Source organism: Pristis pectinata, chromosome 2 (genome assembly GCF_009764475.1).
Source record: "Pristis pectinata isolate sPriPec2 chromosome 2, sPriPec2.1.pri, whole genome shotgun sequence".
NCBI classification, from domain to species: Eukaryota; Metazoa; Chordata; class Chondrichthyes; order Rhinopristiformes; family Pristidae; genus Pristis; species Pristis pectinata.
Window position 1 is genome coordinate 86135993 of NC_067406.1, and position 14709 is coordinate 86150701.

General features: G+C 39.8%; 1 protein-coding gene across 1 annotated transcript in view; it reads right to left on the reverse strand.

Moving 5' to 3' along the window:
• The window catches only part of ptpn13 (protein tyrosine phosphatase non-receptor type 13), a 210003-nt gene that overhangs the window by 178696 nt on the left and 16598 nt on the right, over positions 1-14709 (reverse strand). Inside the window, 1 exon segment of the mRNA XM_052039324.1 lies at positions 5541-5660. Coding sequence (XP_051895284.1) covers positions 5541-5655 — 115 coding nt within the window. The 5' untranslated portion in view covers positions 5656-5660.

Consider the following 14709-nt stretch of genomic DNA (forward strand, 5'->3'; position numbering starts at 1 on the left):
ATTTTTTTAAGCTGCCTTCAATTAATGTACTATGTAGTACTCCGATTTGAATTGGTCCCCAGAAAGACACCGATGTCTGACAGTCCCTACCACAATATTGAAACAGTGACGTGAAGTGGTGCACAACATAACCCACAGTAATTAAGTGTACATCACAAGAGTATAAGAATTAAGGAGCAGGCCATTGTCTCCTTGTGCCTGATTCATTGTTTAATAAGATCTACTGTTAGTAGTAGGAACGTCTTTGGAAAAAATTCTGAGAGATAGGATTAATCTAGATTTAGAAAAGCAGGAATTAATCAAAGGTGGCCAGCATGACTGTGTTAGTGGCAGATCCTGTTTGATCAAATTGATTGACTTTTTCAAGGAGATAGCTAAGTGTTTAGATGAGGGCAGTGCAATTGATATAGTCTACGTGGACTAGTAAGGCTTCTGAACTGGTTCATATGATAGATTGGAGAAATGATGGACCTATAGAATCCAAGACATGTTGGTAAATTGGAATCGAACTTGTCGCGGTAATGGGAGGCAGGGGATGATGATGGAGGTTGCTTTTGTGATTGGAAGCCTGTGATCAGCGGTGTACCACAAGGATTGATGCTGGGACCTTTGCTGTTCGTTAAATACATTAATGGTTTGGTTATGAATGCAGGAGATATGATTAGTAAGTTTGCTGGTTATATGATCATTGGTCATGTTGTTGATAGTGAGAAGGGTGGTCTTAGGCTACAGGATAAACTTGATCAGTTGATAAAATGGACAGGATAATGACAGATGGAATTTAATCTCAGTAAGTGCGAGATGTGCATTTTGGGAGGACAAATAGGGGTAGGACATATACAGTGAATGCTAGAGCCCTGGGAAACATTGAGGAATAGAGGATCCCTGAAAGTGGCAGCACAGATAGACAAGGTGATGAAGGCGACAAACAAGATTCTTGCCTCCGTTAGCCGAGGCTAGAATAGAAGAGCAGTGAGGTTATAGTACAACTTTGGTTAGGTGGCAGCTGGAGTTCTGGTCACCACACTAAGGAGATGTGACTGGACTGGACAGGGTGCAGAGGAAATCCATCAGAATGTTGCCTGATGTGCAGCTTTTCAGTTTTGAGAAGATACTTCTGTTTTCTGTATTTGTTTTCCTTGGAGCAGAAGAGGCTGACAGAGGGACCCGACTGAGGTATACAAAATTGAAAGATACAGAACAGATAATTTTAAAAAAACTTTTACCAACAGCAGAATTCCAAAGATTCACATTAGTAAGGCATTTGATAAGGTTCCTCATGGAAGGCTTATTCAGAAAGTCAGGAGGCATGGGATCCAGGGAAACTTGGCTGTGTGGATTCAGAACTGGCTTGCCCATAGAAGACAGAGGGAGGTGGTAGATGGAGCATATTCTGCCTGGAGGTCAGTGACCAGTGGTGTTCTGCAGGAATCTGTTCTGGGACCCCTGCTCTTTGTGATTGTTATAAATGACTTGGATGAGGATGTGGAAGGGTGGGTTAGTAAGTTTGCTGATGATACAAAGGTTGGTGGTGTTGTGGATAGTCTAGAAGGTTGCTGTAAATTACAACAGGATATTGATAGAATGCAGAGCTGGGCTGAGAAGTGGCAGATGGAGTTCAAGCCAGATAAGTGTGAAGTGATACACTTCGGGAGATCGAATTTGAAGGCAGAATACAAGGTTAATGGCAGGGCTCTTAGCAGTGTGGAGGAACAGAGGGATCTTGGGGTCCACGTCCATACATCCCTCAAGGTTGCCACACAGGTCAATAGGGTTGTTAAGAAGGCATATAGAGTGTTGGCCTTCATTAGTCGGGGTATTGAGTTCAAAAGCCGCGAGGTGATGTTGCAGCTCTATCGAACTCTGGACCACATTTGGAGTATTGTGTTCAGTTCTGGTCGCTTCATTATAGGAAGGACATGGAAGCTTTACAGAGGGTGCAGAGGAGGTTTACCAGGATGTTGCCTGGATTGGAGAGCATGTCTTATGAGGATAAGTTGTGTGAGCAAGGGCTTTTCTCTTTGGAGAGAAGGAGGATGAGAGGTGAGTTAATAGAGGAGTACAAGATGATAAAAGGCATAGATTGAGTGGACAGTCAGAGACTTTTTCCCCAGGGTGACAACGACTAACACAAGGGGACATAATTTTAAGGTGATTGGAGAAAGGTATAAGGGGGATGTCAGGGGTAAGTTTTTTTTTTAAAACACAGAGAGTGGTGGGTGCATGGAACGCACTACCAGCAGAGGTTGTGGGGGCAGACACATTAGGGACATTTAAGAGACTCTTAGACAGACACTTGAATCATAGAGAAATGGGGGGCTATGTGGGAGGGAAGGGTTAGGTAGATCTTAAAGCAGGATAAAATGTCAGCACAACATTGTAAGCCAAAGGGCCTGTACTGTGCTGTAATGTTCTATGTTCACTACCCTCTGGACCTCTGGTCCTGAATGGCTGACCTTTTATTCTGAGACCATAATCCCCAGTTCTGGACAACACAGACAGCATAAATGGACACCTGCATCTACACTATAAAATGCGACAAAAATAGTGTGCATTTCAGTCAGATCACCTGGTGCAATTTGTTTATCCCTCAGTGTACTCCTGCTTTCACAAGCACAATCTCCCTTGGGGAGAGAGGCCAGACCTGTATGCAATATTCTCGTGTGGTCTCAAGTGAGCTCTATATGCAGCAAAACATTTTTACTCTTGTGCTCATATCCTTTGGTGATAAATGACAACAAACTATTTGACTTCCTAATTGCTTTCCTCTCACAATTAATCAAAGGTCTAGTAATTACAGATTAAAGAAAATCTTGTTGAAAAAATATGTTTATTTGAATTTTCCAATGGAGACAAGTAGTTTGCTTTTGAAATAATCACTTACGCGATTGTTAGGAGATGTATTATGATTAGGTGTTTTATCCAATGGTCTGGAACATTAATTGATTCATCAAACATATAATTCATTTAAAATAGTATTTAATTCATACATTACGAGATGCAGGTTGGGGACTCTTATCAGGTAGCCATCCACAATTCATGTTGATTCACTTGTCCAAATTACAGAAACAATTTGTTTATTGACTTTGTTCAACCAGAAACCCAAATCCATCTGAAAAGCAACTTCATGTAAATGTCCACAAACTATATATGATCAGTAGGTAAAAGGATACCATTAATGGGCAAAGGCATAACCAATCCACTTTCCATCCTTTTGTTTCCTTTCTGTTTCTCATCTTTCCTTCCTGAGGTGACAGATCCATTTTAATTAACTCTCAATAGGTTAATGTCTTAACAGTAATGTCTGGTCTTTCTTTTATGGTCCATGACATGATCAAGCTGCAGGTGTTTATCTCAGTTAATTCTTTTATTTTTCTCTCATTCTCACATTGTGGATTTCTACCCACACCATCCGAGATACATTGCACCAAAATCAGTGGAGTGTTATGGACTCAGTGAAAGTCCCTTTAAGATAGAGAGTGTGTGTGTATGTGTGTGTGGGGCGTGCTTACGTCAATAGAAGATAAAGGACGTAATGACGTTGTTGAAGAAGTCAGAAGAAGAAGAAAGAGAGAGAGAGAAGGGAGAGAGACACCAGCCTGCTTGTTTTCTCTATCGATGGATGAGAAACAATAACTGTGTTTGCCACTGAAATCCATGTATGGAAGTTGGAAGTAATCCGGTGGAGTTCACTTTGTTGCTGACCTGTAGAAGGAAACAGGTATTTGTGTGTGGACGACCACGGTTCGGATGCTTTTCGGGGTGAGGAAGTCACTACCGAGTAAACACTGAAGTGTCGTTTGGGTTCCATCGTGGAACATTTGGATTTCGTATGTACTCTCTCTATGTTTTTCTACATCTACATCTTATCTTCAGACAACGGTGGTTGTTGAAGAAGCCCTTGCTCATGTTTCACCTTATGGCTTGCGGAACTGAACTTTAAGAACCATTCCGGAACTGGAAGTTTTGGACTTTGTCACACACACACACACGAAGAGTTTAGGTTTGGGGTTAACGTTCGAGGTTTAACATTCTTGAATTCTAACATACTAACATTTTTACTTTATTTTACGTATTATCATAAGTAGTGATTAATAAAATAGTTTTTAACACTGAATCATGCTCAGTGTGTTTCTTTTGTTGCTGGTTTGTGACAGGAGCTACTTCAGCTACAAATTGGCAAAGTTGAACTCACTTCACCTTTGCTCTCAAGTAAACCATTGATACGCAGTATATGTGTAAACTTGCACAACAGACCCTGTGGATAGTTATGACGTATTAACTATGCAGAATGGTAGCTGTGTTATCAGTGGAAGAAATAGAAGGAAGGAATATAACAGCTGGCAGATTACGTAGCTTTATGTCCACATCTGCACCACAATTCTGATCCAGATTCAATGCTTGCCTTCTACGTATTATCCAAGCTTGTAGTAGTAAGAGATTTTCTGGCAAGCACTTCACCTGTGTGACATGTTCTTGAAAAATTCAACAAAATGAAAACCAGAACATCCAAACATGCAGAACACAGCCACAAATAAGAACGAAAACTGAAATGAAAAAATGATTCAACTTCCATTCAAGCCAGGAACAGTAATAGGTTGGCCAGGACCCAAATGCAATGTACTATTTATTTTCATCCAAACTTTCATATTTCTAGAGCTCTTTTATTATTCCAAGTGTTCTGAAATCAGTTTGCAGCACGAGAAATACTGATCAACACCAGAAATGAATTTACATCAGAGAATTAATACATCTAATACCAGCTCTTTTTCAGAGAAGCTCTACCTCAACTTTTAATGTATGAAGTGTTAAAAATTTGAAAAAGCAGTGGTTGACAATCCATTTAAATTCTTTCTCTGAAATCACAAGCAAACCCATGACCTACATAACTTTATTTAAACCAGCTTGAGCAGCAGCCAAGGCACAAAAAAGAAATGGAAATCGAGCAGTTTTTTTTTTGTTATTGCCAATAACCACCTTTCTTTATCTCCCTTTCCTGTGATGTGCTTATACTAACACGAAATGTTCCACTATTGCTTAGCACAAAGCAATGGTGTTGGAGTGCAAAACTAAACACAGCTATTAATCTAATCTGTTTCACATTAAATGAGGCAAATCCAATTTTTTAAAATCTGTTACTGCTTAACTTGTGTGGTAGACATTGAATTAGTTCCATACTCCACGGAATTCACATGCTTATATTGCTCTTAAGTTAATGCATGTTGCTGCACAAAATAATCCTGTTGGAGGTGGGTGGAAATGGAAGACCATAAAGTAAATCAAAAATAAATCCAATAGGGAAATCAGGATAAAGCTTTTCTTTCCAGAGTTGTTACAAATGTGGAACTGGGTACAATATGAAGTGCGGGAGGCATGTAGCTTAGAGGCATTTAAGGGATAGTTAGATCACGAAGGATTAGAGGACTTTCAATGGGGAGCACAGGTCAAGCGGAGTAAATGATCAGTTTCTATCCTTTTTGTTCTACGTAATTCTAAATAATCCAGATCAAGCAACACTTTAAAATTAAATAATTCCTTACCTTTCTGAAACAGATTATGTAGACATTCTGCACTCTGATTTAACAAAGCCCAGATCTCCTCTTCCTCCAGTGGCCCTCCCCGAACCTCCAGGGCTTCAGCCAGTGAAACATGCATTTTATCTGATTATCAGAACAAAATTGGTTAAAAAGTACAAAGTGTTTGTATAGGTGTACCTCAAACTAAACAATAAAACTAAACATTAAATTGTTTCAAAAATTGTATTCTTAGACAATTATGCTATTCTAAATAAATGTTATGCGTAACATTGGAAAAGCATTAAAAAATTTAAAAGTGGAGGAGCCAGGAATACTCCTCAGTTCACTCAGCTCATAATCAGATAAAAGTTATTTATCAGGACTGCAAGAATATATTCTTTCCATAAACCAATAGATTTTGCTACAGAAATAACTGTAAACCGATCAACAGCAAGTGTAAATTAAAACTTCTGATTCTCATTTATACAGTAAAGCTCCAATAATCCACCCTTCGACCTTTCAGGAACCTCAATGGTTGAGCATCTGGCTCACCAGTTGACGTTTGCAATTTTCCCTTCCGACTCACTGGAGTCCCAGTTCCCACGCTCCCTTTAAATTTAACAGGTTCACTGGAAAATTTATTATAATACTGTGCAAATCAAAAATGTGGATTAAGTGTGTGTTAGAGTTTTAATAGGAATAAAATCCAACGTTTGGAAAAATCTGCCAATCCGACACCCCCAAAGTCCTGAGCATCAAGGTTTTCTTGATGTGGAATTAGGAAATCACTTTCAGAGATACTCCGAAACAAAAGCAGAAAATACTGGAAACACTCAGCAGGTTAAAGCAGCATATGTGGAAAGAGAAACAGTCAACATATCAGTTCCAGAATCCGTTGTCAGAATTCTGCAACAGAGAATACAAATTAGTTTTCAGTAGAAGGGAAGGCGTGGGAGGATGGGTAGAAGGGAATATCTCCGATAGTTAATGTAGCAGTTAGAATGAGATTCTTTGCGTTGCCTTGCTCATAGCAAGACCAGACTATACAAAGTGAAAAACTAAGCCAAAGGCAGAAGAGACCAGCTCTGATACAGATAAAGAAAGTGTGTGAGCTGAAGTTGAAGAATTTAATATCAGGTCCAGAAGGCTGCAATATGTCCTGGTGGAAGATGGGGTGTTATTCCTCAAGCTTGCACTGGGCCTCAATTAAACAGCACAGGAGTCCACAGGCAGATAGGTCAGAATGGGGGTGGAATGGGGAATTAAAGTGGCAGGCATCCAGAATAGTCCTGCAGACTGAATATAGGTGCTCCTCAAACCAATCACCCAATCTGCGTTTGATTTCACCAATGTAGAGGTTGGCAATGGACTCATTGGGCTGAAGGGTCTGTATCAGTGCTGTAATGCTCGATGACTCTATGATACCACATTGTGACTACCGAATGCAGTGCACTAGATTGGAAGAAGTGCAAATGAATTGCTGCTTCACCTGGGTAGACTGTTTGGGTCCCTTGACATCGGGAAGGGGAAAAGTGTCATAAGACAGGAGTGGTTGGTGGGGATAGAAGACAAGAAAATAGGATCAGGAGTAGGCCATCAGGCCCTTCAAGCCTGCCCCACCATTCAATATGATCACGGCTGATCTATGCTGGCCTCAGCTCCTCTTCTGTGCCTTTTCTCCATATCCCTCCATTCCTTAATCTATCACTGTATATATCCATTGCCACTTTAAATACTTCTAATGATCCAACATCCACCAGTCACCAGGGAAGATAATTCCAGATATTCAGCAATCTCTGCAAAAATAAACTTCCAAGTAGTTCAGTTTTAAATGACCATCCTCTTAACTTGCAGTTACATCCCCAGTTACAGAAGAGCAAATCATTAAGCTGTAAATGAAGCAATCCGTTTGAAATGCTGAAGGGGGGGGGGATACACATCTGGTGGTGGGATCTCATTGCAGCTGGCAGAAATTGCAATGGATGATCCATTAAATGCTAAGGCTAGTGGGGTGGAAGGTGAGAACCATTAGAGCTATTTCTGCTGTCCAAGGAGGAGAAGGGTTGAGAGCAGAGATGCAGAAAACAGATGAAATGCAGTCAAGGCCTCTGTCCGCTACGGCAGAGGGGAAGTCACAGATCAAGAATGAAGATATTTCAGAGGGACCTGTGCGGAATATCTCATCATTGGAAGAGTTGCAACAGAGGCAGTGGAACTGGGATAATGGAATCCTTGCATGAGGCAGGGTGGGAGGGAGTATAATCAAGATAACTGTGGGATCTGGTGGACTTGCAATGGATGGATGTGGCTTGCCTGAGATGGAGCCAGAGAGATCCAGAAGGTGAAGGGAAAAGCCATTGATAGACCATGTGAAGGTGAGAGCAGGGTGGAAACTGGCAGGAAAGTAATGAAATTTTCAAGTTCTGTATGAGTGCAGCAACCAACAGCAATGCAATGTTTGCCGTACCAGAACAAGGTATAAGGAATGGGACCAGGTAGGTACGAAACAAAGACTATTCCACATATACCACGAAAAGACAGGCACGGCTTGGGTCCTTGCGAGTGCCCACAGCTGTACCTTAGATTGGGAGAAAGTAAGTGGAGTTAAAGAGAAGTTGTTGAACGCAAGGACAAGTTCAGCTGGACAAATGAGTGCGTTTCTGAAGTGGAACTGGTTGGGCCTCCATTCAAGGTAGGAGTGCCCTCAGAACCTCCTGATGCAGGATAAAGATGTAGAGGGACTGTACATCCAAGGCAAAGATAATACAGGTGGGAATCAGGGAATTAGAAAATATTCAATTGCGGATGGCATCTGAAGCGTCACAGATGCAAGCTGGAAGGCACTGGACAATGGAGAAAAAAAATGGAGAAAAGCAGGACGATACAAATTTGGTGAGGGAAGAACAAACTTAAACAGTGGGTCTGCCTGGATAGGCCTGCTTGTGGATCATGGGCAGAATGTAGAAGTGGGGTGTGTGGGACTGGGCACTACAAAGTTGGAAGCTGTGGAGAGAAGATCTCAAGGAAAAGTAGTCGGTGACTGTATGGGAGACAACGGCCTGATATTTGATGGTAGGATTCATGGTCGAGAGAGAGTAAGAAGGTGTGTCTGAGAGCTTACATTTGGCCTCTGTGAGATAGAGGTCAATTCGTCAGACCACAGCAGTGCCACCCTTCCAGGCGGATTTGATGACAACATCAAGGTTGGCTCTGTGTGAGTGGTGTGCTGCAAGTTCATAACGGGGCAAGTTTGGGGAACAGAAAAATCAAGGCAGAGAATGTGTCATCAGAAGTTAGAAATGAATAAATTGATAGAAGCCAGGATGGATTTGGAATTCTGGAGAGGAAATAAAGTGCCCACAATCTGGGGTGAAGACTTCTGGCTGAAGGAATGGGCATGGAGGTGATGGCAACGTTAGAGGAGTTCAATGTCATGTCAGGATTGGAATTCATTAAGATGGGGATGCAGGGGGATGAAGCCAAGGCCTCTACTGAAGATTGATCATTCAGGACCAGAAAAGGGAAGATCAGAAGGGATGGTGAAAACGAGGCATGGGGTTGAACTGGGGGGGAAGAGATGGGGTTCAGAGGAAAGTGAAGGGAGAGAAAGGTCAGAAGGGATTATGGAATCCAAAAGGTGCTGAAGTATTTGATTTTTAAAAAAATTTTCAGAATTACTCTGTTCTTCCTAAAGGCTCCACTACCATACTGGCTTGCTGTGAGATTCTGCACTGAAATAATTAAGCAACACACATTTTCTGTAGCAGGAGTGGACAGTGGGAGAGGTCAGCTACTGCTTGTCATTTTCTGTAGCAGGAGTGGACAGTGGGAGAGGTCAGCTACTGCTTGTCATTTTCTGTAGCAGGAGTGGACAGTGGGAGAGGTCAGCTACTGCTTGTCATTTTCTGTAGCAGGAGTGGACAGTGGGAGAGGTCAGCGGGAGAGGTCAGCTACTGCTTGTCATTTTCTGTAGCAGGAGTGGACAGTGGGAGAGGTCAGCTACTGCTTGTCATTTTCACTTTTCCCCAGTATGGCCAATTTTATTTAATTCTTTGAACAAGTTGAATAGATAGACAAGGACATAAATATAATTGGATTTTCAAAAAGCCTTTTGATAATTCTTACGCAGAAGACTCATGACTAAAGTCAGAACAAGTCGGATCAGGGCACAAGTATAGAAAAGACAGGTCGAAAATGCAGAGCAAGGGTTAAATGTAATTACTCAGAATGACACATGCTGGGAAGTATTCCACAACAATTGATGCTGTAACCACTTTTCAACATTTAATAAAAAAAGGTTCAGACTAAAGAATTGGAACACTAAATAAATAAAAATAAGTGATGCCAAACTGGTGCATACTCTGAAAAGCAGCATTTAATTTGCAGGGTGATTGATATTTTAAAATCCAGAATAGGAGCAAAAACCAAGATTCCTATCGAATCTCCAGGGTTAGAAATTATTTGTTAAAATCATTACAAATACATAATGCATCAAAGATATAAACATCAGACATAATTCGTTATAATTTTACATAAAGAAACAGTTATTGATGTTATTATTTGGTAACAATCTGAACAAAAGGCTGCAAATAAACTTCAATATTTATATCTTCATGTAGGAGACTAAAAATCTCAGTATCTGGTTATGTATGGTTAAAGTAAATCATGTTTCACATTAATAGCTTCAGAAGTGAATCAGATCAGTGTACTAGTCCTTACTGCAAAGTTGTATATCACTGACTTAACTAGCTCTATGAACTAGAATACAAAGACCAGTCAAAAGGGAATTTATTGACCATGCCCCAAATAAGTAGGGTTCTTTGCTCAATTCCAATTCTGCCCAGCTATTTCATCCACACAGGTCAATCTTAATCCATTTCTCCATGATACAGCCAAGACACAAATACAGCTGCATTCTCAGATGGATACTTAGCAAAGTATCTGGACAGGGGTACTTCCACAGGCATCTGTGGTGTACGATGTACATGTGTCTAATAAAGATAACATCATCATAGCAAGATCTTTGTCCTCTCTCTCGATAGGCTATCCATTTTGCCCCATCCTCTGGACTGCTCCTGTTCTGTTCTCTCCTCCCGGTAAAGACTGACATTTAAAATGTTTTCCCATACCCCTCATAACATTTAATAGTCAGGAGGAAAGATGAAGGCTAAAAATCCTACTCTTCAAGGACCACAGCCACAAACTTGCAGCTTCAGCCCAGGAGAAAGCAGCATTTTATTGAGATGTTTCAAAGCTATTGCAATTGGCAGGGGTCCATGTTCTCAATATATTTTGCTGCCTCTTTCCCACCAACTCAACATTATTGATGCCATTAATTACATTCACATTTTACTTGCTCAGTATAAATCTGACCTGCAAAGCTTCAATTATTCACATCTTCAGCTGGAAAGTTTGTACATCACCACCACCTGAACATAAACCAATTTCAGATTGAGAGCAGAGTAAGTTTTGCAATCATGTTAAACTCCTCCAAATGCTAGCCACACATCTGCAGGCAGATTTGTGTGTGTGGGTTGGACTTCTGGGACTACAATTTAGGGAAAATGAGTTATGATGTTTAAGTATGATTTGCATAGTGTTACTGACTGAACAGTGAAAATATGACTAAGGTAGATTCATTAAAGCCCATACAACTGAAATAAAAATGCAAACTAATAAGTTTTTCGATCAAAGTAAAATTCACATTGCTGATGTTGTGATCTTAGTTAATCATGATGTATATCATAAATGGTGAACATTTGTGGTACCGCCAGTTGTAGTTGATCAAAAAGTTAGTCCCATCTGAGGTTGTTCTTCAGCATTCCATGATAGAGTTTCATAATAGAGTTAATTTTATGGTAACATAAGGGATCCCTGCAGAGTTGATAAGCAATTCTGGAACCAAAAGCAGCTTTGCTCGATACAGAATTCATTTTAAGAGATGAAGTTAGGTTCAAAGTATTGGAGAGTTTTTTTATGCCTCTGCAGGTTTACCACAGAATCCTGGATGAGGATGTTTACCAAATCGATAATAAGGCATTGCAGGTGCATTTCCAAAATTCTTTATGACAGGACCATTTTTATGAATGAAAAATTTCACAGCAGCATCATACTTTAACAGATTTTATACATATCTATAAAATACTCTTTGCGATTTTGTAATAAATTACTGGGTATTGAAGCATCATGTGCATTCAAGTTGTAGCTAATATATTTTTGTTGTTCACCTGGAGCCTCACATTTATACCCTTCATAATCCAAAGGAAGATATGGTGTGACTACGATAACTTCCCAACACAGTTTACTACACTTGAGGCAACTGCAGGATAGTAACACTGTAAATTCCAAGAACATATTATGTCCAGTATATCCATATCTTCTAGATCACAAAGACAAGGTTTGTTGAAAGAGAAAATACTACATTTTAAAAGACCAAATTTGCACCTTGATTATATTAACAGAAACAAGTAAATACTATTCTAAAACAACAATTTTCATTTATATTACATAATTAAGAACATCCCAAAATTCTTCACAAAATTAATGAATGCAAGAATGATGAAAAAGTTACCAGCTGGATTGAGTGAAAGGTTGATTGGAGAGGCGGGTTTTTAAGACAGCCTTACAGGAAAGTGGAGTGAAACTGCAGAAGTATTTAAGGAGAGAAACACAAACCATGGGGAATCACCTCTAAAGTGACAAGATCTTTCTTCCTCTTCACTTGAAAGCACCGATTCTTGCTGTAGTATACCTACGCAGGCATTAAAGATACTTCACCTAACTCCAGCCTCAACTCTTAGTAAAAATTCCGCATGACAACGCAAAAAAGAAAATCAAGATTCCTAGTAAGAAGTGTTGGAGCCTGCAGGAGATCAATGTTACAGAAGTCAAAATGAGATGGAAGATACATAGATTAAAATTTCTGTGGTAGAGCATCTGGATGGTAATAAAGAGCAAGAGAAGGCAAGAAGCAAAAGGCTGAATAATGGTTCTGAACAAAAGGACTGACTAGGCACTATTGAATGACAGGATATGCATCAAAACTGGGATCTTTCTAGATTCTACAGTGTAATGTCAGATCAGAAATGCAACCACCAAGTGAAACAATGGGAAGCAACGGGAAAAGCAAACCCTGGAACATACTTTAATGCTCTAACATTTTAAAACCTGATAAACAGATTATCAGGGTCATTATCAGATTACTGATTATGGAGTTTGCTGTGTACGAATTACTACAGATTTCCAACACAGTAACAGTAGATATACTTTTAAAATACTTCACTGGTTATAAAGCACTGCTGGAATGTTTCAAGGTCATCATATTTTCTATACCTAACACAGACTTACTTTCTTTCCAGTCTTGCTATGCCTTATCTCTCTTCTAATCCAATATATCTAGTTTCCAGTTTTTATCATCTTTAAGTCTTTCCTCTGTAATTCAGACTATATCATACCTTCCAAGCTGATTACCTGTGATTAATTCACACTCAAATGTACTCAGTGTGAAGAACAATACAGTAGCACTTTTTTGGGCCATACTACATTGCCTAAATATACTCACACAATATTTATTTCTTTTCCTTGGTCTTAGCATGCACAATGCCATAAAAAAGTGGAAGACCTAGTTAAGCAAATTTGTTGAACAGAGCAGAATCTTGTCTTCAGCATATCTAAGGAATTCCCCACTGTAATGCAACGTGGCTCTTGTCATACCTTCGCTCTGCTTGACACTCTGAAACCATTATTGGTGTCAGAAGCCATGGCAGAAAAAAAATGACCCTAGTCTCCTAGTGTCTATCCATGTGGATGATTCCTCCCTCAAACAGGTGGCAGTTTAGATGATGCAGAATAAAGGAGTTATGCGAACTCCCTTGGAATGTGGCATTTTCAAAAGCCTTCCTGCTGAGGAAAACCTTATTAATGGATTCCCCGAATAACAAGTGAAGCAAATCTTTTGAAGCACTTGATATTTGGGAAGCCAGCTGGGGTAGCAAATCAGTGTCCACATTTTGCCATCTGCTCACTGCTAATGTTGAAAAATATGTAATCATTCCTGCAAACGTACAGCACCCTGAAATCTGTTTAAATCAGATGTGGACAGAAGTCTGAAAAATGGCAGAGATCACTGGCACCTGACTGGAAAGATCCAGAGGCAAGGGATTTAAGAGTTACAGTGATTTTTACTTCTATATGGAGATTAGTCCATGTCTGGGTTCACATATTGACATAGGAGGTCTCATACTGCATGATGGCTGCTTTAATGAATGTGAATTTATACACATACACTTCAACAAGTTGATATGAAAGAACTTGCCTGTAAATTCTTCATGCATAAAGTTGCAGGATATGGACATTTTGAGGCCTCCTGCTTTGCGGCTCCTATAGAAAGTACCTGCCTCCGATACATTCTTCTACTGAGGACCTCCTTCCTCACAATTCTGCGAAGTGCCTACCTCCTTCCATTATGGTGCACTCATGCAGGCAATGAAACATTTTCCACTACTTTACTGAACCAACCTTGGCTTCACCTCTTAGAGTGAATTCTATATCATGAAGACAACCCATAGCAGCAATCTAAAATTCAAATGTGAGTTACTGGTTACATGCTGAACAGTTTTCAATGACTTGAAGTCAGTAGAAGGGACCTCAGCATTAGAAATGTCCCAATGACATAGAAGATATACAGACTAGGATTTCTTGGCAGAGTATCTGAACATTGATAAAGAGGTGGAGAAAACAAGCCTGTGATGGAACACAGATTATCGAATGACAGGATATGCATCGATCTTGGAGTCTTCCTGAATTTTACAGTCTAGTATCACACTAGAAGTACATTAAGTGAACACAGGAAAGTAAATAAAAAATTAGTCTTGTACCAAAGACTAAGGCTATGAAATTTTAAATGCAGATAAACAGATTATCAGGTCACTAGCAAATTCCCACTATCAGTAACTTAATGTGTCCAAACTACTGTACATTTCCAATACTAGAACTGAGTACATCATACCTCAAAAGTACTTCACTGGCTACAAAGCACTTTAAGATATCTTGAAATCTCAAAGATGTTATATAAAATATGTATGCTTCTTTGTCTCATAACTTGTGCATTTTTACAATCCATCTAGCTCACAGAATGTGAAAAAGATTAATACAAAAATGGGTGACACAGTAGCATAACGCTATTACAGCACTA